The sequence below is a fragment of the Camelus ferus genome, chromosome 33 (genome assembly GCF_009834535.1).
Source record: "Camelus ferus isolate YT-003-E chromosome 33, BCGSAC_Cfer_1.0, whole genome shotgun sequence".
In the NCBI taxonomy this organism is placed as follows: domain Eukaryota; kingdom Metazoa; phylum Chordata; class Mammalia; order Artiodactyla; family Camelidae; genus Camelus; species Camelus ferus.
Window position 1 is genome coordinate 5978320 of NC_045728.1, and position 23358 is coordinate 6001677.

Below are 23358 nucleotides of genomic sequence, written 5' to 3' on the forward strand. Positions count from 1 at the left end.
CTGGTCCTAAGACCCAGTCCTCGTTCAAGAGGAGACTTCTGGGTTAGGACCCGGCCATGTGGGGGCAGAGGTCCCCCAGACCAGAAGATCCCAGGGCCTGGACTCAGAGTGGAAACGGGCAGAGCTCTGCTTGTCCACGGCGCATGGAAACCATGCCAGCCCCTTCCCAGACATGCACACACTCACCCCCACTCCCCACACCCTCACACAACACAACAGTACCCACCGCATGTCCACCCCACAGGGACCCCTGTGCCCATCTTCTCAGCCATCCCCACAGAGGGGCATGTACACTCTGTGTATGAGGTGCCTAGGGAGGTCGCGCCAAGATCAGGTCACTGTCCTTCCTTTTCTGAATGTGTGAGGTCAAGGATTCCTCTGAGAAATTCCCATTTTGCTCTCCTCCTTCTCAAGATGCTGAGGAAGGAGCAGTGAGTGCAAAAAGGGGTCCAGGGTATGCAGAGAGGCCGGGGGAGGATTTCCTAGGCTGCCTAGGTCCCAAACTCCCAAAGGTTGTTTTTCTTGGAGAAGAGGAGGACCGTCTGTTAAATGTCTGAGTAGTTGGATGGAAGGGGGATGGCTCTTGTTCTGTGTGGCCCCAGGGGACAGATTTGGGACCACTGAGTCACAGTTGCAGGGCCATAGAGGATATTTAAGCTAAATAGAAAAGAACTTTAAAATGATTTTAGCGTTCCAAAAATGAAAAGTACAGCCTTGCAAAGTAATGGGCTCCCTGTCACTAGAAGGATCCAAGGGGAAACCCTGTGATTACTTCTCTGAGATGCTGGAGACGGTTTACTGCACTGGCTGTGAGAGTGGGACTGAGCGACCTCGAAATCCCTTTCTATGAGAAGAATCTAGAACGAGGAGTCATTACTCCCCTTGCTCAGCTGCTCTCCCTGAAGGCAAGGATGAAGTCTAGAGCAGAGGAAGGATGGCCAATTTCTAGGATGCTGGTCTCCAGGTAGGACTCTGCCCCATCTTGGGTTATTGGACCCACCCTGGTCCAACAGGTGCCCCAGACCTTCTTCTTCCCTGGATTCTGCCCCCGGCCATCAACCTGAGTGCAGAAGACCAGGGACTGAATTTGTTGCAGGTGACATTTTGATGAATTTAGACCCAAACTCACTCAGCGTATTGATCCTAGAGAAAATGTTCATCCTTTAAAGACCACCCAGCTGCATACTTAATCCATGTGCCGTGTGCCTGGTCGATACGAGATGCAGCCAGGATAAACATGTTGCAAGCCCTTTATTGAAAGGGGGCTTGTGACATTCAGGTCCACTCTTCCTTCCAGCAGGCAGGGCCATCCCAGTACGTGGGAAGGTGCCCCAGGGGCTGGGTGGTGGTCAGTCAGCAGGAATCATGGGTTCTGAGCCCCCTCGACTGCCGGCTACTGACAGCTATGGGACTGGGGACCAGCATTTACCTGCCCTAAGCCTGTTTCCTCCTCTGAGAAAGACTAACAGCGCCCTCACCAGTTCTGTGTGGAGTAAATGACATAACTGTGTGTGACGGTGTCCAGCACCAGGAATGGCTCGCTAAGCCTAGTCCCTTGTCCTTTGGTCCAGCACAGAAAACTTCATCTGTGGCTCAGATGTCTCTTGCGCCTCGACTGATTAAAAAGCACCCAGACATAGAGCATTAGGGAGGAGAGAAAGCAAACTAACAAGCAAATTGACACTCAGACCAGTGGCCCCGCCGGTCACACGCAGGGCCAGGTGTGGCGCCTGACACATACCCTGCCCACCTGAGGTCAGCTCTGGGAACAACATTTTGCAAGTGGCGATGCTGAGGCCCAGGGAATTGTCCATGTGGTGTGACACTTCCTACCACTACACGATGTGTCTGAAACGGAAGCTCGGGAGGGCGAGCGCTGTCTGTCTGGTGCACCGCGACGTCTGTAGCGCGCAGCACCGACTTGGAGTGAATGCTCAACGAGTGCGAGAGGAATGAACGAGTGAATCAATGATGGCTAGAAAGAAGACTCAAAGATGAAAACCCAAATGACTTGGAACTTAACCACATAAGGCTGACCCCCACCTGAGGCTGATTAAGGCCCATTTCTGGCAAAGGAAGGGCTGTTGAAGGAAGAAGATGCAGAGTTCTGTTCTCAAACCACCAGATAAACTCTCAAACCTGAGCCCTCCCTTGGCCCCCAATACATAAGGGTAGGTTGTCCCAGTCCATTAAGTCACTCTGCACGTGTAAGTGTGTACTGAGTGCCTGCTGTGCACCGGGCTCTGTGCTAGGTAGTAGATTTGCAAGAATCAGTGAAGATGGTCCCCACCTCACAGATGACACGGGGTGGAGCAAAAGATAATAAACCATCATCCCACTCATAGGAAGTCTCATAGCCACAGTATGTGTGAGGCATGGGGGTGCCTAACTGCAAGAGTAGGTGAGAGAGGGCCACATGGAGAAGGATTTTCAGCGGGTGGGGAGGCAGAGGGCCTGGACCATGAGTGGGATGGGATGTTTGAGGGGGTGTAGGAAACCCTGGGAGATCGAACAGCGAGCTCCAAGGCACAGAGCTGGAATTCTTCTCAGAACCAGTCATCATGACCAGCCCTGTGATCGGGCAAGGATGGGTCTGGAAACAAGACTAGGGACAGACACGGGGTGATCATCCCTGCCATCCAGGGCTGAAGAACGTGGCTCTGCCTCTGGCAGCTCTGGGCGCATCACTCCTTGCCTCTGAGCATTGGTTTCCTCCTCTGTACAAGGTTGAAGGAGGTGATGTCTAAGTTCCCTTCCGGTTCTACCATTCTGTGACATTTCTGGCTAACGCACAAGATCAAATATGTACACAAGACCAGGAGCATAAGAAAATACACAAAGAAATGTGGGTTAATCTCTTACAAAGAGAGCAAGAACTGAATAGCATGGCTATGCTGGCAGCTCCTGTTACACCAGTGGGGTCATCCCCCAGACCCATATCCTGGCTCCCAGGAGCCCGTAGTCCCTCCCCAACCCTCAAGGAAGGGGAGGTTCCCAACTGTCCCCTGGGAAGTCTCACCCATGCGAGCTAAACGCCTCCAGTTGGTACAGGAAGAAGCAGACAGGAGGGCCTCCCTGCCTTCGTGTTGGGCCGGGGGAAGGAGCTGAACGTGCGCCTCATCCCATGGAGCTCCCAACACTCAGAAAAAAATACTTCGGTCAAGAGTAGTAGGAATCCTTCCCAGCCCCCAGTCCCCTGCGGTCAGCTCTGTTTCTAAGCTGTGGTCTCCAAGGAACAGGAGGTCCTCGGACTCAAAAATCTAAAGCTAGAGGAGCCTTAGGGATCCCTTTGTGAGAGGTTGTTAGTTTGGGACGGGGGAGCACCAGCACCCTTTGACAGTACCTGAAATCCAGTTTTCTCCCCAGAAAAAATGCCTACACACGCCTCAGTTTTGTATGCAAATTCAGAAGAGTAGAACTCCTGATGGAGGTCCCCTCGAGGTCCTGAGACCCCAGCTGAAGTCCCCTGCCCTAGTCAAACTCTCTATTTTGCAAATGAGAAAATTGAGGCTCGGAAAGAATAGGCGCCTTGCCCACGGTCACCTAGCTAGTTAGTCGCGTCCCAGCTTTTCTGCATCAGTTACGTCCACTCCTCATCACGGCCCAGGAGGTCTTCAGTTCACAGAATGGGGGAACAATGAAGGGGCCACCTGCGTCAAAAGCCAAGGGGCACTGGGAGGGGCCACACTACTGTGTGAGAAGTCCCAAGGGCCATGGGGTCGATGGTCCAAGCTTCCTGGGGTGGCTTCCCTTGGTCTCAGGAGCCGGGAGAGGACTGGGCCGTCCCTCAAAGCCTGAAAGCCAGGACAGCTCAGGACCTCCTGCTCACCAGGCCCCTGGGTTGAAAGGCCCATCTTTGTCTCAGACCAGCCTACCTCACTGTGTCCTCCAGCCAGAGAAACCTCCCCAGATTAAGCAGAGGTACAAATCCTCCTGCAGACTGGGCCTGGGCCACCGGTCTCCCCCATGTAGCTATGATGTCCTTTGTGGACTGGCCGGAGCCCTACTCAAGGCCCCCCAATGGTTTCTGATGGGCAAACAGGTCACAAAGTCATCATGAAACCCCTCCACCCACGTGCACTGGAACCTCTGAGAGCCACTGCTCCAGAACAGAGCAGGAGGGGTCCACGTGGACCGAGGTCCTTTCTGGCACCGCCCATGCCCACTCTCAAAAGTAGTAAGCAGCCCACAGATGACCCAACCAACAGAGGGGCAGGTGGATGAATAAATACCGTTCTCTCTTCCGGGGAGATTTGTTTATGGTCAGCTGGAGCCTGGAACTCCTTCCCATTCTCCCACTGCGGTACCCGAGCACGTGCCTTCCCCCTCGCTCCCAGACATCATCCCAGCGCCCTGTCCGCTGCCCTGGCGGGGCGGCCAGGTTGATGGCCCCAAATGGGGTCACCTCTCCGGGGCACAGCTATTGCTGTGCAGGGTGTGTGCAGGCCCCTGGCGTGCCTGGTGGCAATCAGCCTCCTGCTGGGCCGGCCTCGTGGTAAATAAGCTTTCATGTTCTTATTAAGTGATGGCTGGTGGTTCAGAATCACTGCCCTGATCTGTCTGAGGCTGATTCCTTAATCAAAGCTCTCGGGCTCTCCTCGCCCCCTCACCGCTGACAGGTTATCATTAAAGAGAAGAAAGCACTTTGATTTCTGTTGCCGGGCTGCCAGCTTGGACCTGGGGCTCTGGGAGGATGCAGGGAGCTTAGTTTTACCCCAAGCCTTGTGTTCAAATCAGCTCTGCCAGCGCCAGCTGGGTGACTTGGGGCAAGTCGTGGAACCTCTCTGATCCTCAGTGCCTTCCTCCAGGTCCATCTCAGGTGCGGGGAGGGTCAAGGAGAGCTTGTATCCGACGGACGCTGCTAAGCCTGCCAAGCCCTGCGGGATATCTTAGTCCTAATACCCAGTCACAACCACATTCTCAGACCCACGTTCAAGTCCCTCTGGGCAAGGGGCTTCTGTGGAGCTTTCTGGAAATAGTGAACCTTCCATAAGGCATCTTAGAGAAGGACGGGGGATTAGAACCAGCCTGTGGCATTCACCTAACCCTCTCCCAGAGGTATCCCCCAGTAAGAGCTCAGCCCGCGGCCCCAGGGCAGCCCTGCCTTCCTCGCCTCCCCCTTCCTGTCCACATCTGTGCTTTTTGAAGTCAAGAGAAACGTTGGGCTGGGGCCTCCATGTAGCTACATGGATAAATAATTACTAAATAAATAAGTAAATAAATGTAAACAAAGAAAGCCTCCAGTGAGCTTGAATTTCTGCCGTGCTGAAAGGTAACCGGCAGATTCGATTTAATTATAAGATACAGAGTTGTAATGGGATGTGCGAGCCTCAAGAGGGTTTCAGTGATGGAAGGACAGCAGGGATCCCTGCCTTCTCTGCCGGCTCCTCTCCTAAGCCCACTATCTCTTTTCCTTCCTCGCCGGGTGGGCGGGGGCAGGGGCAGGGGTGGAAGATTTGACACTGTCCTGGGGGACCAGGTCTGGCCCACCCTGGGCCTCCAGTCCTTGCCAGCCTCAGCCCTCAAGACTGCTCAAGTCATGATGCCCTGGTGGACAGGCCTAGGTTGGAGGTGGGCGGAGGGGCAGAGCAGGGAGGCCTACACACTCGTCCACATCGCTCCCTCCTCTGCCCCAGGGAAGGTGTGCAGTTTCTAGATGGACACGGGCCACACAGCCAGGCAAGGCATGGCATGACAACCGGACTAGGAGGAAGGCAGCTGTGACGGTCCCTGCCTGGGGACCAGAACATGTCATCACCTGGCATCCCTTCTGTATGGCTCTTCTACCCAGAGAGTGAAGGGCACATCCTCCAGCTCACCGAGGCTCAGTCTACCCTCTTCCAGCCCAGGTACCCTAAAAGACCCTACGCTCCCTGCACTCCCGGGACATTTTTCCTTTCTTTCCATCCTCTTCCCCAGTGCCAGGTGAGAACAGGTGACTCCCTCCACCCCTACCCTGTTCAGTGGGTTGTGGGCTTGAGGGAAAAGCTGGCCATTCCTGCCCGACACCAGTGAGAAATCTTTTTAAGCGTGTGGCCGTTATAGGACCCTCTTGGTTAATCCTCAGCTTTCATGATTTTATTTGGGCCATAAATGGGTGACAGGGAGCTTTGTAAGCACAAAGCTAAACTGCGGCAGGACTCCTGTTGCACCCTGCCCCCACCCGGGTGGGCAGCTGCAGCCCCGTACCTCCCTAGCCGTACCCCCCCACCCACCACCTCCCCGGAGACAGCCCTTCCCGCTCCAGGCAGGGACTCCCTGGGGGCCTGGCTCCCACGAGGGCTTCTCAGCGCCCCCAACCACCTGGAGGTGCTGACCTAATTGGCCAGCACCCTCTGGACACACGTGGTCCCCTCCTTCCCACTGGGGTCTCGGCGGGTCACACACCTGGGCCGTGTGCGCAGCAGCCTGGGCGCTGGGGTAGATTGGGCCTGGACTTTCATCCCGGCTCCTCCACTTCCCGGTTACATGACTTCAGAAAAATTACCCAACTTCCCTGAGCCTCACCTGAACCACGGGACTACGAATCTGTGTGAACATCAAATCCACAAATCAGTCTTACACCCAAAGCCTCTTATGGGGCCTCTGCCTCTCCGAGGAGCTGGGCTTTAAGAGAAGGACAGGGGATGGGGTGGGGGCTTGTGGGCATGGAGGGGGGGACCCTCAGCCTTGTCCTCTGGGGACATTGTTGGTCCTACTAGAAAAGAGAGGAGAGATGCCCTCTTTCTGCCTGGACTCCCAGCGTGACTGGCAGTGGCTGTGCACGGCTGAGGCTCCCCATGGGAAGGGCCACAGCTGTCGGGGATCTGGCCCCATTCAAACGTTAGTCCCCAGCTCCCAACTTTCTCTTAGGAAAAGTCTAAAAGCCTTGCAGGCAGATGGCCTTCAGCAGTGCAGTGTCTCACAGGATGAGGAGACTGACGACAGTCTGGTTGGGGTGGTGGGGATGCAGGAGTGGCCCTCATGATCCCCCACAGAGCAGTTAACCACCAGGATTAGCCATCTTAAATCAGAGATGGCCGAGGTCATCTTGTACATGTGATAAAACTGTATCTCATAAAATTACTCCACCAGCATTACTAAACTTTCCCCGATTCCCTGAACCTCTCACAAAGAGATTATGCTAGTCGTCCAAAGAACCTCATTTATAATCACTTTTCCTGGCCTCCAACTTACTAGCTGTAAGACCCTGAGTGAGAATTTCATCTTTTGGATTATCAGTTCCCCATTATTAGAAGCAAGAATAGTATTTACCTTATATAGAATTTTTTATGATAGAAAATAATGCATGCAAAGTACTTAGCCCAGAGACTAATAAACCAAAAGTAATCAGTAAATGACAACTTTAATTGCAATGGTGAATTCAGTGAGCTTGGTCCCAGGTGAACGATAACCAGCCCAGTGGAGAGGGACAAAGCTGGGCTGCGTCCAGCCCCTGGGGAGAGGTGGAAAGCCAGTGCCCTAATTCCGGCAGCGCAGAGGGGTGTGGTGGACTCCGCCAACCTTGGGGGCTGCACTGATGCCCAAGTGGCCCAGAGGAAGGCCACGTTCCCAGTCACCTGGTGGCCGTGTTGGAATTCCAAGCAATTAATCAGCTGGGAGAAAGGCCCCAGGCAGCATCTGAGAGAGGGGATGAGAAAGGTAAGGAGGACGACAAGAGGCAGGCAAGGTCTCAGAGAACCAGCCCAGGGGTCTGAGACTCAGAACTGGTGACGAGTTGTACGTCACAGAGAAGGGAGACCAGCGTAGCAAGGTCACCAGGCATGTAGTCAGGCATACAGCTTTGCCACTCACAGCTAAGGGACCCTGGCAAAATTTTTACGCCTCTAAAATGTCCAATTCTTTACAATCAGAGGCAGGAATGGTGAAACTTATCTTCATGAGGTTGGTGTGAGGGTAAAACAAGACGAGGAAAACAAATGCTCAGGGCTGTCTTTTTCTGGCCCACAAATACAGACTCGGGGCAGTAAACAGTGATTTGGGGAAGCCAGGAGGCCTGGGGACCACATGGACACCAGGTTTCCCGCAGGCACGTGGGATCTGGGGCCAGGAGCAACACAGACAATTGTGGACCCCACAGCTGGTGGTGAGGCATTTGCTAACATGCTGCCTGCCTTGGCTGCACCGCGGTAGGTCTGTGCCAGCCAGTAAATGGCACGGCCGAGGCGGCCGAGAAGGCGGGGCTGGCAGAAGGCTACCCCTGTGTTGGTCCTTGTTGTCATTGTAGGAAGCCACAGGGCACTTATCATCCTTACTCCATACAGAGCTGGTAAGGGTGCACTGCTGGTCATAAAAAGTTTTTGCAATGATCACAATGATTGTCCAGTCTTTCCTAAAAGAGACTAACTTGACGTGAGCTTTTACTGTAATTCATTGTTTTGAAAACTTAATTTAAGACCACAGCTGTTTCAGGTTTCTCTTATAAGAGCTTAATAGGTATATAATAGCATAGTTAATTAAATACAAATCAATAGTTTAAAAGAACTAATTGATACTTAATATGAATTGGGAACAAACTTTGTTCTAATATAATTAACTCGTATTAAATAAGCAATGAAAAGATCAATTATGTCTTTACAACAATGCAAACTTTATAGTGTTTTAATAAACTTAGAATTAGCAAGCAATGAGATTCAAGAATTATGAAACAGGTATGACTGGGCTATTAAACATTTATTACTTGTCCTAGAGGCCCAGGGCCATGCACTAGTCAGGATTCATAAACATTTACTGCTCCTCTCTTCAGGATGTTTTACTCAAGAGGTTGACCAGAAAACTGTGATCTTTGCATGCGTTATGGGCATCCTTATTGCCTGGGATGGGAGTAATTATGCTGAAAGCAGGACTAGGCAGACCCAATGCAGAAAGTAGTTTAGCAGAATCATGGTGAGAACTTTCCAATCATGAGACTCCAGCATCCTGCTGCCTTGGCGGGGGTCAGCGCCGGGCAGAATGGCTTGTGATGGACGGTCACTTGTAAGAGAGGACACAGGTACAGACACCCACTGAAGGCAAACCCCAGACAAATCTGCAGCCTCCCAGGCCCTTTGGGGGAGCCACCCCACCGCCCTCCTCTGGACTCCTACTGCAAGCACTGCCGTTCGTGTGGAAATAACTCCAGCACTGCCTTGTGACACTTTTTTGACTGAACTGTCACTTGTCTTCGACTTTTCTTTACCATTTCACAGGTATATGCCTAACGTAACCAACTGGATCGTAATCTCACTGGGAGAGGAAACGTGTGTTACGTGTTTTTGTCTTGTGCACAGTGCCCGGTGCTTAGCAGCCTCTCGATGACTGTTTGTGGGTTGGGTTTTGTGGCTGTCACGTTCTGTGAATAGTGCTGGTGGTGGAGGGATGGTAGTGACACTGTACAGAGGCCACTGGTTTTTATGTCATTCATCGCATCATGAATTGGTCTCCAGACCAAGATATTCACTCTCCGAGGTCAGTGAAGCTGGGTAAAAATGTGTCTCTTCAGATCTGAACTCCTGCGCATGTAATCATTCAGAACCCACCCACTGGGGAATCCCTCAAGCACAGAGTCCCAAATGCACAACTGTCACCCCCCCTACCCCAGTGACCTAACTGGCTTCCTCTGTCAGTCACTTCTGACACAGAGCCCTCATTTCCTCCAGTCTTCCCCACTAAAGACGCTGTAGTCATCCGGTCCCTTTCCTCTGCCTGAGCCTCTCTGACCCTTAGCCCCATTGTCTCGGCTGAGAACATCTCCAATTCGCCGTTTTCTCTCCACCCTCAGCGCCTCTGGTCCCCTGGCCTCGCCTGCTCCACTCACTGGTGGTCTTCCTGACTCACTTTACTCCTCCAGCCCGGCTGACGTCACTAACCTTCAAAGATGTCACCTAAGAGTTTATTATATCATCTTGGACAAGTCATATCACCTCCGAGTCTCCCCTTTCATATCCGTTAAAAAAAAAAAAAAACGGGGAGCAGGGAAGGATTTGATGGTCTCTAAACTCCAGTCTATTTTATTTCTATTTCTTGAATTCACCCTTAATTCATTCTACGCCCTTTTCATCAAGTGCTGTCTCATTTGATTTTCATGTTAGCCGAGGGAGGAGGGTCTTTCTACCAGGATCCACATTTCATAGGTGAGAAAATTAAAGCCCAGAGAAGCCCTGAGAACTGTCAAGTACCGAAACAAAGCTCCAGCAGGTGATGGTAGTTTTGAAGCACACATGGCATCCCCTGCCCCTCATGTCCCCCCCATGCTCCAACCAGGTCCCGCTGATGTCTTCTCCATCTGCTTTCTGGGACCATCTGGGGGGCTGTTTAACACCTTTGCACTGATCTCCCGTGTCAAGGCAGTGGGGATGTGGAGGCTCTGAATGTCCCCCTGAGAAGCCCAGGGTCCTTTCACCTGCTTTCTCATCTCAGGCTGTCTCGGGAAGGCAGGAAGAGGGAACAGACGTCTACCCATCACCTCTCACCAGGAGTGTTGCCATAGTCTCCCAGCTGTACTCGGCTGTCTGGGAGTACCTTCTCCCGTCCGTCACCTGTACCAGCACTGATGATCTTTATAAGATGCAAGTCTGGCCTGTCTGTCTTCTGCTAAGCGCTCAGTAGGAAACGTCCAGACTCCTGGAAAGGCTCACCAGGTTCCCCCAGAATCTGATCCCTGGCCCCATCTCCTGCCTCATCTCACGTTCTCTGCTCCCGAATCTTTGCTGCAGCCACACCAAACTGCCAGCCCGTCACACTCTATTTCTTGTTCAGTAGGCTTCTGGGGACATGGTGGAATTTAATAGCTTCAGGTGGTAAAGGTTTAGTTCTCAGCAAGCATCCTGAACCATTGTGACTGGGCACACTGGGGACAGGAGGGCACCCCAATGTGCTGAAAAGCCTCAGAAATGGTGAGACAGCAGGACCTGGTACCTGTCCGTTGTCACCGGCTCTGTCCATGGTTATTTCGGAGCTCAGGAGTTTCTGGCTCGGGCAATAAGCAAGCACTCTCCTGGCCAACATCAGCCTCCTGCAGGTGGCAGGACTGCTCAAGACCTCCTGAACTGCCATCAAGTCACACAGCCAGCCCCCACCCACCTCTCTTCTTTCCCATCACCTCTTGTGCCACCACCCCCACTGTCCCTTCTTAGCAGCCCTACCGGCTGCTCTCCAGTCTCTTGGTGCCTCTCACGAGCCTTTTGAGTGGCCATGTGATGCTGCTCCCTGCATCCCCTGGGACCAAGGGATGGGCGTCAACAAGTCTTGGCCAATGGAAACAGCCAGGTCCTACAGAAGTCCAGTTTCTCCACCCTTTCTGTCTGTATTAGCCAGGGCTGCCATGACAAAGTGCCACAAACCCGGTGGCTGAAAGCTCAGAAATGTATTGTCTCTCAGTTCTGGAAGCTAGTAGTCCAGAAAAGATGTTGGCAGAGTTGGCTCCTTCTGAGGGGTGTGAGGAAAGGGTCTGCTCAAGGCTTCCCTCCTTGGCTTGTCAATGGCCATCCCCATGTTCGTTGGCATTGTCCCTGTATGTGTGTCTGTCCTAAATTTCCCCTTTTCATGAGGACACCGGTCACACTGGATTAGAGCCCGCCAGTGACCATTTTAACTTGACGACCTTAACTTAACTCAAGTCTCTGCCTCCAAATAAAGGCACATTCTAAGGTACTGGGATTAGGGCTTCAAGGTCGGGTTTTGGGGAACACAGTCCACCCCATCTCTGCTGTCGCTTCTCTGTCTGTTTTGAGTCACAGCGTCAGCAGCCCTGGGATTCCAGAACTCATCCTAAGAACTAAGGCAGCGACCGGACCTGCGTTCCGGCCCTGAGCGCTGTCACCAGCTGTTCTTTGCCCTTGAACCATCGTTGCTTTATTTCTCTGAGCTGGTTTCTGAAACCAAAATGGAGGAGGCCGTTCCTGCTTTACCTGCTTCTCAGAGCTTCTGTGAACATCCGATAAGACAGTGAATATAATAGCCTCGTGAAAAACTAAGTACCCCACAAAAGTGGGGAATATCACTGTACAATCAGTATGATTACTAGTAAGAAGACAGGAATCCTCAGGCTAGAAAAAGCCCACCCTCACCTTCTGACACTGAAGGAAAACCATTCCGTTTATGAATCCATCCCTTTTTGTTCCTCCCAAGAGGAAATCTCACAGTTCCCAGACTCCAGTTCAGATGAATTACAGCGTTCGTTCACTCCACACCGTCCTCACCTAACCCATCCACTGTGCCACGTCTAAGCCCCCCTGGATTTCTTTCTGGCCTGAATAGAGGAGAACTGATTGTTACCCAATATTTTTCAGTTGACCCCTTCTATTACGTCAGACTTGTCCTGATCACTCACCACGTGCCAGGTGCTGTGCTTGGAATGAGGGTCTCTGAGCCCAAAAAGGCATCAACCTCGCCCGTCTGTTGCTCCCAGTCTAGAGGCCAGGAGCCCTGGTGCAAAGCGGCCTTCTCCCTGAGAAACATACCCCTTCCCAGGAAGCGCTTCCTAACCTCGGTTCTCCTCAGACAGTGCCTTTCACACCCTCCTCACAGTAGCCTTAGCCTTCTTGGCTGTGAACTGTCCCTTAAGCCAGGCTGACTCCATTCGTGTTAGTATCTTCCACGGGTGACTTCGGTGCATCTGGTGGTCCTGCTAGGGATTCATGCTCATCCGAAGGCTGCAGCCCCAGCGTCTACGCGGAGAAGACCTCATCACCCTGCTGTTCTCGAATGGGTATCTAGGACCTGATTCCACCCTCGGTCCCATGCAGTGTGACAAGAGAGGTGGCAGTCTGGTGGCTGGTCTAGCTCCCGAATGAAGGATTCTTGTTCTTTCCAGTCACATCATCTCTCCCCTGGTAGCCCGGTTGATCTGGCTGAGGGGAGTTTTCCCAAGTCTAAACCACTAGTTCCTGCTCCCCCCAGTTTCTCTCTGGTCAGTATGTTTGACAGCGCTGTCTTCCCCACCTGTGTTTGCAGATTCTCCTGCCCTCCCCCACTTCAGCCCCTGGCACGCTTCCTTGTGTGGACCCAGGGACCTCTAATTTAGCTCTGCGAATCTCTCCTAAGAACACCCCAAATTCTCCTATATGGAGAGCTAGCTAATCCTCATTTCACTAACCCCCCAACCTGCTCGTCCTTGCAAAGATCCCAGTGGCTTCTCCCCACTTCTCAGTAAAGGCTCAGTCAGAGAGCCTCTCACTTAATAAATTTCTGCAGTGTGCTTATTAGAGCCTTGTAATGCAGCCACCTAAATAATTAAGACTAACCCACACGTGTCAAATTAAATGAGCCAAATACATTGAGAGATTGCCTCGTACTCCATTTCTTTTATTAATCAGTTTTTTTAAAAAGAAGAAAAAAAAACCTCTCTTCCTGCTCATTTGCAAAAATCAAACATGGTCCATAAGACTCTTTCTTGCAATAACTGTGAGGACGTGTAGCCTCTTTCCTCGGGCGAGCCCTCTGGGGGGCTCATTGTGTGACATAGGGTGGGGAGGAAGGGGTTGGGGTGGCCGAGACAGCCATTGTAGATAACAGAGAGTCAACAGGTTGTCTAGTCTCTAAATCTTTAGTAGAGTCATGCCCCCTCCATTTTCCTGAGCGTTTAGGGGACCTGTGCAGGAAGCCCAGCAGGAAATCCATCCAGCATCCTTTCTGCCCCAACTCTTCAGTGCTCCCCTGGGCTCAGTGCGAGAACCCAAGCTCCCTTTCTCATTAGGAGCCGCTGCTGATGGGCCTCAGATGGGCATAAGAAGGCATCGGAAGATATAATAGGAATCATCAGCAATTGTATCGCTCTGAGGATGAACAATACGTGTGCAATTACGATGGGCTGGTTAACGCGGCCTGTCGTCAGCATGTTGAGGTTTCAATACAGAACAGGCAAGGGGCTATTGTTTGCTGCAGCTCAGCGCCTCCTCGCAGCTTGAGCTTAGCTTCCGCTGGCTCCCTCCTGGCTCACTGCATTCCTGCCTCTTGAAGGTGGTTGTTAGAAAGAATCCACAAATACAGTAAGTAAACATCAAAGGGGCTTTGATCCTGCACGGCCCTCAACAGAGCAGGAGCCCCTGAAGAAAGGGCCAAGGCCTTGGATGAGGGAACTTAACATCGCCAATTTGGGCGCCTGAGATGTAAGGCTGTTTGAAGTGAGGGCGGTTTGGCCGTGCCTTCAGACAAGCGAGCGAGCGTGGAGGGAGAGGAAGAGAAGTGAGTGCCTTTGGAAAAGGCACGCTCAGATCTGCTTCTCTGCTCTTTACTGATAGTCAATAAACCCCTTTAAAGAATCAGAACATCAAAGCCGGCGACCTCCCTGGGCCATGGCATTCTGCCACCGCCCACCACGCTTTGTTTATCTCTGGGGCAAGAACCCCCAAGCTTGACTTATCTGGGTCTCTTGGGCCCTTTCATCCTGCTGCCCGCGGAGGCTGGGCCTGGGCAACAAGTGGTGGGTGGGGAGGTCGGGAGGAGAATGAGCCCACCCCTCTACACTCACAGCCTGGATGCCGACTGGCTGGGGCTCCGAGAAACACCCAGGGTCGTGGGAGAAGCTACTGTGACACACCATTCAGTGGGACCCTCCTTCTCTAAGAAACCGATGGAGGGAGTAGCTGGGCACCTGGAAAGCTGGCAAAGCCAGGGAGGAGCGGCAGTCACTTCCCCCAGAAGTCATATCCATTTACCCAGTTTTTGGCAGCTGCCACATTTGTATGACTTCAAAGCAAAGACGTGGGGACAGGGAGTCTAAAATAATCACGGGCAGTCATTTAACATCTTTGAACTTCAATTTTCTCATCTGCATAATATGAATAGTAATAACCGATCTGCCTACCCCATGCGGTGGTTGTGAGGGTCAAAAGAGAAACTTGGTGTGGTTTTATTGCTTCAGAACCCGTAAAATGCTTAAGACAAATCAGGAGTGAAGGAGAAATAGCGGAGAGGGAACCTTGGCTGGCCGAGAAGCTCCAGTCCAATGCTCACACACAATGGGCACTGATTTACAAAATATCCCCGGGGTGGGGGAAATGCTCTCTTGCGTTTGCTACCTAGAATTGTCGTTCTAACTTGCTTTACCATTGGGTCAAAGTCTTGAGGGACCAGAGTCTAAGTCTTATGTCCCTTAGCCGTCCCAACTCCTGTGTTCCACACTGAGTCTGCACCCCGTAAGGGCCTAATGATGATGCTGAATTGTGCCTGAATATAAGGATGCACAGAGATCCCCAGTCCTGGAATTCACTCTCTACCTGTACCGTGGCCCCTGTGTCTTCCCCCAGATTCACCCAATCACTTCTTCACCCACTGTCTGGTTGTACTGCTCCATCCTGGACACCACTGGCTGGACCCTGCCTCTTCTCTGGGCCTGATCACAATCCTGGGATATATAGGGCCTCGTTAACCTAGAGAGGAATGGTTGTGAGCATGGGCTGTGGAGGCAGACTGCCTGGGTTCAAACTCTTGGCTCCATCATCTACTAGGTCTTTCAGCTGAGGCTGCCTACTTAATATGTCCGTACAGGAAATAATATAAAATGGGGATAACAATGGTATATACCTCATAAGGTTGTGAGAATCAAATGTGGAATTATTGGCCTGCTATTATGCCTGGACCATAGTAAGTGCTTTCTAAATGTTTATTAAATAACTAAGTAGCCCTTTTATAGGAGGAACAAGCTTCACATCCCTTACAAAGGGACCTTCACTGACACCTGACCCATTCTCAGCTCACCCAGGTATGCTTTTCTTCCAGAGCTGGGCCTCCAGAAGAGAGGATGCTGTCTGGTGCTGGGCTACATGGCCAAGGACAAGTTTCGGAGAATGAATGAAGGTAAGTGAGAACCCGCCCACACTCTCGGGGGCAGTGGGGAGGGAAGGAGCCATGCTGCACAACTGTGGTATCAGGGAAGAGACCCTGGGGCATCTCAGAATGGACAGTGGACAGAGCAGTTTGGTTTCGATGCAGCTGTTCATGCAGGAATGTGGGGAAGGGCAGCTCATGCCTGAAACACTCTGTGCTGATTCATGAGCATTCTCCCTTATGCCACTCTCCCTCCTCCTTTTGTACCCTGACTTCTCTCTCTTCCCTGCCTTTTGTTCCTCACCTACCCACCCAGTGCAATTAAATTTGCTTCTATTTTTTTTTCTAATTCAGACCTCTCTGCCTTTCTCTTTAATCATTCACATTTCTTGAGTGCTTATTGAATAAATAGCACCTCACAGGGCACTTGGGAGGACACTGAAGAAGAATAAGGCAGAGCTTTTATTCTCACAGAACTTCCACTTGGAAACCTGCCCTCTTTTCCAACTCCATTGGCCCTACCTCGCCCTCTTCCTCATAGGCCGTTCTGCCTTCCTCTAGTGCTGGGTCTTTCCTCTGAGACTTGACTGGGTCACAGAAGGCTGGGGGAAGGTACTGACATTGACATGCAGGCTGGGGTGTGGAAGGAGGGCTGTCACTTACAGACCTGCTGTAATAAAGAGCCAATCCCCTCATCCCCAGCCATCTGTCTCTGTGCAGCTAATAACCCTCTCCATCAGATGCCACAGACTGTTTGTCAGGATTCAACAGTAGATAAACAATGGCTGGGGATGCCATTTATTCATTAAAGTCAGACAAATGAAGCCCTGGCTTCCCACCAGCCCAGCTTGCGGTGAGCCGAGCCCCTCCCCTCCCAAGGCCCAAGGCCCTCGTAGCCTCATTTCCATTCCAGGCATGGGAAAGGCAGCTCACCTGTACCATCTCAACCCCCAGAGTTAGACCATAGCATGGTTCCAGTGCCCTCTTTCTGTGCTTCTCTGCTGGCTCTCTTCCCAGCCTGCAGTTCAGGACACCCACACCTCCATGTGCTCCCCAGACCTAATGCCTCACCAACTATAGGCTTGTTGCCAGCACCCATCATGATGACAGTCTGACAACAGTTAGGCCAGCACAATTAAACACAGGGAGTATCGCCTTCCCCATTTTGCTGCCTGCCTGTATAAGAAGGCAACAGCATCAAGAAGCCACTTCCTACTTGTAGGAGCCCCATGGCTAAGTACAGCCAGGGTTGAGGGCTGCATTTTCTGCATCCTGCCAGTCAGCCTCCCTTCCTGACTTTTCTTTCTCAGCCTACCCCCTCCCTTTCTGCCACCACCTTCTTGAGAGTGCTAGGCAGTAACTTCTAATTTGTGGAAACTGACAGCATGCCTCTGTCCATGGTGCTGAATAGACACATTCTCTTGCTGGCAATGCTCATTAGAGAAGCTGAAATGAGGTTCACAAGGATTGGGGGAAGCTCCAAAAAGTCAGCGGCTGGGCTGGATTCAAAAGCTCAAGCTTCTAGTGTCTGACCCCAGTAGAAGGATGCTGACTCCAGATCTTGGGGGGGGCCTAAAAAGAGTCTTACTTATGACGAGGCTGATGGACACAATTTGACTCCCCCTACCTTTCACAAATGGCTAAGAGAGGGTATGCAGTCAGCCTGGGCCATAACAAAATGCCACAGACTGGGTGGCTTAAACACAGAAATTTTTTTTCTCATGGTCCTGGAAGTCCAAGATCAGAGTGCCTGCATGGTCAGGTTCTGGTGAGGGCTCTCTTCCTGGTTTGCAGACAGCAACCTTCTCACTGAGTCCTCACATGGCAGAGAGAGCAAGTTCACTGGTGTCTCTTCTTATAAAGACATGAATCCTATCAGATCAAGGTTCTACCCTTAGGACTATTTAACCTTAATACTTAAAGGCCCTATCTCCAAATACAGTCACAATTAGGGGTTGGGACTTCAACATAGAAATGGAGGGTGGACATAATTCAGACCATAACAAGGAGTCTAAATACACTGGCCACAGCAGAAAGATACAGTGGCAATACTCTGAATCAGAGGTTAGGAAAATAGTAAGAAAAATAAGTGAAGCCTTAATATCTCCTTAGATATTGTTTAAGTAAAGAAGGGAGGAAGAAAGTCCAGGAGGACTAGAAGAGAACTTGGAAACAAGACCAGGACCTGATTACCTCTGAGGACACTCAGCCTTACTTTGTACAACAACTTTTCAATAGTTCTTTCTTGTTTAAAAAGGAAGGTGCCTCTTCTCTCTAAGCCCCCTCTTCAAACACACACAATCCACACAAATGGGTTATTCCTTTCAACTGATTGTGGTCAACTCAGTTAGGAATGAGAGCTCCCAGGTGCCTTACCCCAACCTATACCCTCCCCCAGTGAAGATGAATTGAGAATCAAGCAAGGTATTCAGAAAGAGAGAGGCAACAGAGGCATAGTAATGGCCAGGAGGCAACAGAGCAGCTAACCCCCCACCCCTGCCTTCCTCTCTGCATGTGGTTCTCACCCCTCCCAAATGCAGTGATACACATTCATGCTCACACACAACCACACACAGAATAGCCATTTCTCCTTCTGGATAAACAAGGAGATAAGGGGTTGGTAAGCAAGTTAAACCACCATACGTGAGAAGTTGCAACTCTCAACTAACAAAGAGGAGACAAGATGGGAGGTGGGTGAGTGGGGTAGAAGGAGAGGTGCAGGAGGTGGGTCGGCTTTGGCTCTGGAGGGGTGGAAGGCATGAGGAGGAAAGGAGGAAGGGGCCTGGTGGGGAGTGGAAGGCTCCTCGGCTCCCACTCCAGCCAGTCTTGCTACCCCAAGCACCACATTATACATTTTTTTCTATTTCTAATGCTCACATGCCCAAACTCCAACATGCCTGCAGATTAGAAAGAGCATCCGCATGGAGAGCTGTTTTATGGTTTATAATTATCTTGTACCAATACTCAAAATAATTATAACTTCCACATATTAATAATTGAACTGGAATAGCAGCTATGACATAGATCAAGAAACAGAAATCTCTGTCCACGCTGCACTATACACCTTGGTATAAACTGAATAATTGGTAAAACAGTAAAAAAAATATACATTTTTTTCTCCCAGATGCTGGAATTAGTGAGATATTGGAACAATTAGCTGCCTCGTCCATTAAAGATAAGGTGGTGATCATTATATTTCCAAATTAGAATAAACATAAAAGACCTATTGTGCTTTATTAAAGCATATTTGTTCGGTTTAACAGTGTCTAGCAGGGTGTCTGTCACCCGGGGAGAAGCAGTCCCCTATTTCATTTGTTTCCTTGTTAATTTGGTGTCTTTTTATTTTCTTTTCCCTCCACTCTCCCCACCTCACTACATGCCCCCAAAAATAACAGCTTGGGAAGAAGCAAGAGAAAAATAATGAATGAACAACTTTATGGATCTGGGGTTTATCATAAGCTAGAGTAATCACAATTGATGCCAGTTAAACTACACAAAGCAATAAAAAGAAAACACTGTTCAAAGATCATTTAAGGAGGCTTGTGATAGTAGTGAGAGGTTTGCTCTATTTGGAAGCACGTAATAGCTTCTCTGCTAAAATCTGCAGCATTTGCAGGAATGGCGGTGGCTGGTAATACAGGGGGTGGGGGTGTGTGCGTGTGTTCTTTCCTGTTTGGACTCAACACATCTGAGGCATCAAATGGAGATATGAACCCAAATCAATGAAGGATAGACAAGAAAGGAGCAAATAAAGACAGACTAGGCATCAGAATATCAGATTTGCTTGACACAATTGTCTTCATGTGATTAAGTACATGGGTGCTTTAAGTAGAACCTGCTGGAAGGAGATCATTTATGTATTCATCAAACAGTCAATGAATACGCACCGTAAAAATAATACCCATTTTTCATAATAAGTGCCAGCCACTGTTCTAAACACGAGAGCTTTAAAGTAAGTAAGACGTAGCTCCTGCCCTCAAGCTCCCAGTAAAAACACACAGGTACATCTCAGTGTCCACAGGGACACTGTACCCGACCACTTCACCTAAATTAGAGACCCCTCTTCCCCCACCATTGTGCTCCATTGTGACAACCAGCCTATTTTCTTAGGACTAGACTGTCCCACTTCAGAGTTACCTTCAGGGAGGCAAAGACCCTGCTCCCTCCTTTCCTCCTAATCCTGGGGCCTTAGGCCAGGGTCTTGCACATAGGGAGCAATCAATCAATTCTAATGTAAGTAATTAAGTAGCATGACGAGTGACAATAGAGGAATGTACAAACTCACCCACAGGTGTAAGGTGGGTCTTGAGAAGGTGCCCAGAGCGCCCTGATGTACAGCATGAGTCTCCACATCCCAGCAATTCCACAAAGCCTTGCCTCTCAGTCCTCTCCTCTGCTTCCAGTTCCACAGTCCCTCCTGGGAGGCCAGGACCCGGGCAGGTTAACAGAGTGGGAGGACTAGGAGTTGAGGCCACCAGGGGTTGTGTCCATCCTGTCCCCACCTGCCTTTCTTTCTCACTCCTCCTACTAGTGGGCCACCTTCTCACCTAGGGCATCCCTAGGCAGGTGTCTCCAATCAGATCTGCAAGGGGAATTGCTTTCACGGTTCCCTCCCCACACAACCCAGCATGCACACACACACACCCCATTCCCTTTCCTTCTCTAGTCCTTCCCCAGTTACCCATTTCTCCTGGAGAGCTCAGAACCACTCACCTGCCGAGCCCACATTGCTTGCCCAGGGCTGATCCTGCCCATGGGCAGGATAGGAAGCTCTCACATGGTCTCAGATGAGGGGCTCTGCCTGCCTCTCAGAAAGCCCAGTACTCTTCTATGTTAGAGCCATAAGCAACCCTACAACTCTAGTGCAACCCATCAACCCAAGGACACCCAGGGGCATCGAGGGGCTTGCCCAGGGTCAATAAGAAGTTGCTGGAAGAGCCAGGACCACAACCCAGGTCTCCTGACACCCAGTCCAGTGCTCTTAGAATTTAGAAAGAAGAGGCTGAGACCATGATCAGAGGGGGATCCCCTAACACTTTGACTTGAAAATACAGAGGAAGTGGGAGGGGCGGGGAGGAAAGTGGGTGCACAGAACACAGGAGAGGCTCAACCTGATGTGGGAGAAAATCAGGAAAGAGGTGGGGAGGGGGACACAGGCCAGGGAACACCCTTCTATGGAACCAGAAAAGTCTATGAGGCCCTAGGACTCTTGAGAAGGGTAACGCCGGGAAATGGCAGGGAGTGAGGAAGAGGATGTTCAAGGCAGGAGAGAGGAGGCAGCAAAGCCTGGCCTCCCTTCCCAGGTGTCCCTTGGAGGACGAGGTGGGCCCACCCATGAAGCTGTCCATCCTCCAACAGCGGCACCTTCTCAGGCTGCACATCTGGTGGGACCTTCAGAATCACAGTGACCGGCTGCTTCCCCCAGCGCAGTGAAGGGAGAGCAGATATGCCTCCAAGCACTGTAGCTTTCATCTTCCCAGGAAGAAACAAATGCAAGTGATTGGCAAAGGCAGCTTCTGTTCACTGGAGACCGAGCCGCTGTGGGAGGGGCTGGAGTGTCTGGAAAGGAGAAGGCGGCTGGCCCCACCCTGGGCTCTGGCTGCCCCACAGCCCCGGAGGGCGCTGTGGTCCTAGTCCAGGCTCTGCATGCGAACATCCTCACCTCTCAGCCTGTGGGGGAGACAGAGCCTGGAGGATGAGAATCAGGCATCTTGAGCAGCTCAGAGTTCTTGGGATGGCGGGGGAGCCCACTCTCTCCTTCTGCACCCCTCTTCCTAATCCGTAAGAATGAGTCCAAAAGGTCCACTGCTTCCGGCCTGTCCCCCGTCCCCCCAGAGCTGATAAGGAGCCCAGGTGCCCCATCGACATGTGTAGTGGAGGGGCCACAACGGACAACGTTGGATGCTGTCATCTGTAAGCCTTTGAAATGCGATGATTCAAAAACCCATCCCGGCTCTCAACATCCTGCCACACCCTGTTCTCACTCCTCATCCCATGATTTTAAACACCTGGTCACCAAAGGAGCCAACACTAGGAAATTCAGCAGCCTCAGAAGACGGATATGTGTCTTTTTCTATCTGTCCCCTGAGAACGAATTCGGGCAAATGTCAGCTGTACCCGGGGTGGAAGGGAGGCCATCGAGCTGGCCTGTGGGACAAGCTGCACTTTTTTCAGGCCGGGGCAGCAAGAGTAGAATGGTCTGGACGTGGCCCGGGGACCTGACTCGGGAGAGAGTAGTCCTGGTGACACAGGAGCCCCCCCCCCGCCTGCCTGTGCGCCCCCCCCCCCCCCGCCGCAGTCTGGCTCACGCTCAAGGCCCGCAGTCATCTTCCTGAGACCGTCCCTTTACTGCCTGCCAGAGCCCCCGGGATGCTGGCTGATACTGTCATTTTGTTAGCTGGGGCTTTGGGGTGTGTTTTTTCTTACTTCATTTTTCTTACTGATGCGTTTTCTTCCACTGGGGCTGCAAAGCTGGTTATTTGTATAACGTCCCTGTTTATTATTTATGGCAAGACTCAGATTTCCAGGGCACTGTATGATTGTTATTTAATTCACTCGGCGCCTTGGAACAAAGGGCCCGCCGTTTCCATTCTCCTGCCACGATCTGATTGGGGATCCCAAGCTTTCACCCATGTTGGTTCCTCAGGCCATGATTCCTACTGGGAGACCTGCTTCTCTGAGGAGGACTGGGGGCCACCTAGACCGTAGACCAAGCCAAGCTCCTTCAGACTTCCTTTCCCTTCACACCCATAGCCAGTCCTCACCAAGACCTAGAAATGGTACCTGCTCAGTGTCTCTTGAATCCATCCACCTCTGTCCATCCGACGGCCACCACCCTTACCCATCGCCACCCTGCCCTCCCTGACCTGGAGTGCAGCTGTGCTCGCCTAACTGGTTCCATTGTGCCCGGCCCCTTCCCTCCCAGTTCATTTTCCTCACTTCAGCCGGAGCAATATTTCAAAATGCAAATCCAAACGTGTACATTCCTCTTGAACATATTTCAATGGCTTTCTATTGCCGTTAGGAAAAATACCCAAATCCTTGGCATGTTTTATAAAGCTGTATGTGATCTGGTTCCTACCAACCCCTTTGGCTTCATCTTGCCCCCTTAACACTCTGTTCTCTAGAACAAACATGGGTCTTTTTTCAGCTCCTCCAACACGGCACGCTCCCGCCTGCAATATAGCCTTTGTCTACACTGGTCCCTCCTCTTGGGATAGTGGCCACATTCGCCACACGCCATCCCCAAACCCTTCACGTAGTGACTCCTGCTCATCTTTCAGATCCCAGTTCAAGTATCACTTCTCCAGTGACACCTCCTTGGAGCCACCCCTCCCATCTAGATCAAGTTCCTGTGTTACATGCTTTCACAGAACCCTATTCCTTTCCCTCTGAGGGCTTAGCTCAGTCTGCACATGGACGTTCATATTGCAGTTACTTGGCTCATGCCTGTCTCCCCTCCCAGTCTGCAAGTTCTGCTTGCTCTCTGTTGTCTCCCAGGAGCCTAGCATCATGTTTGCACAGAGTAGAAGAGTTTGAAAGAAGAGCGAGGGCAGTGAACTTTTCTGCCTCTGGTCAGTGGCTCCCAGGGTGTGGGGGCTGGACGACTTG

At 51.3% G+C, this 23358-nt stretch overlaps 1 protein-coding gene across 2 annotated transcripts in view; it reads left to right on the top strand.

The window, feature by feature from the left end:
* KIRREL3 (kirre like nephrin family adhesion molecule 3) overlaps positions 1–23358 on the top strand; it is a 491466-nt gene that overhangs the window by 368252 nt on the left and 99856 nt on the right. For both annotated transcript variants that reach the window (XM_032472373.1, XM_032472375.1), the window contains exon 3: positions 15700–15777. In XM_032472373.1, the coding sequence (XP_032328264.1) occupies positions 15700–15777 (78 nt within the window). The remainder of the gene's footprint in view (positions 1–15699; positions 15778–23358) is intronic.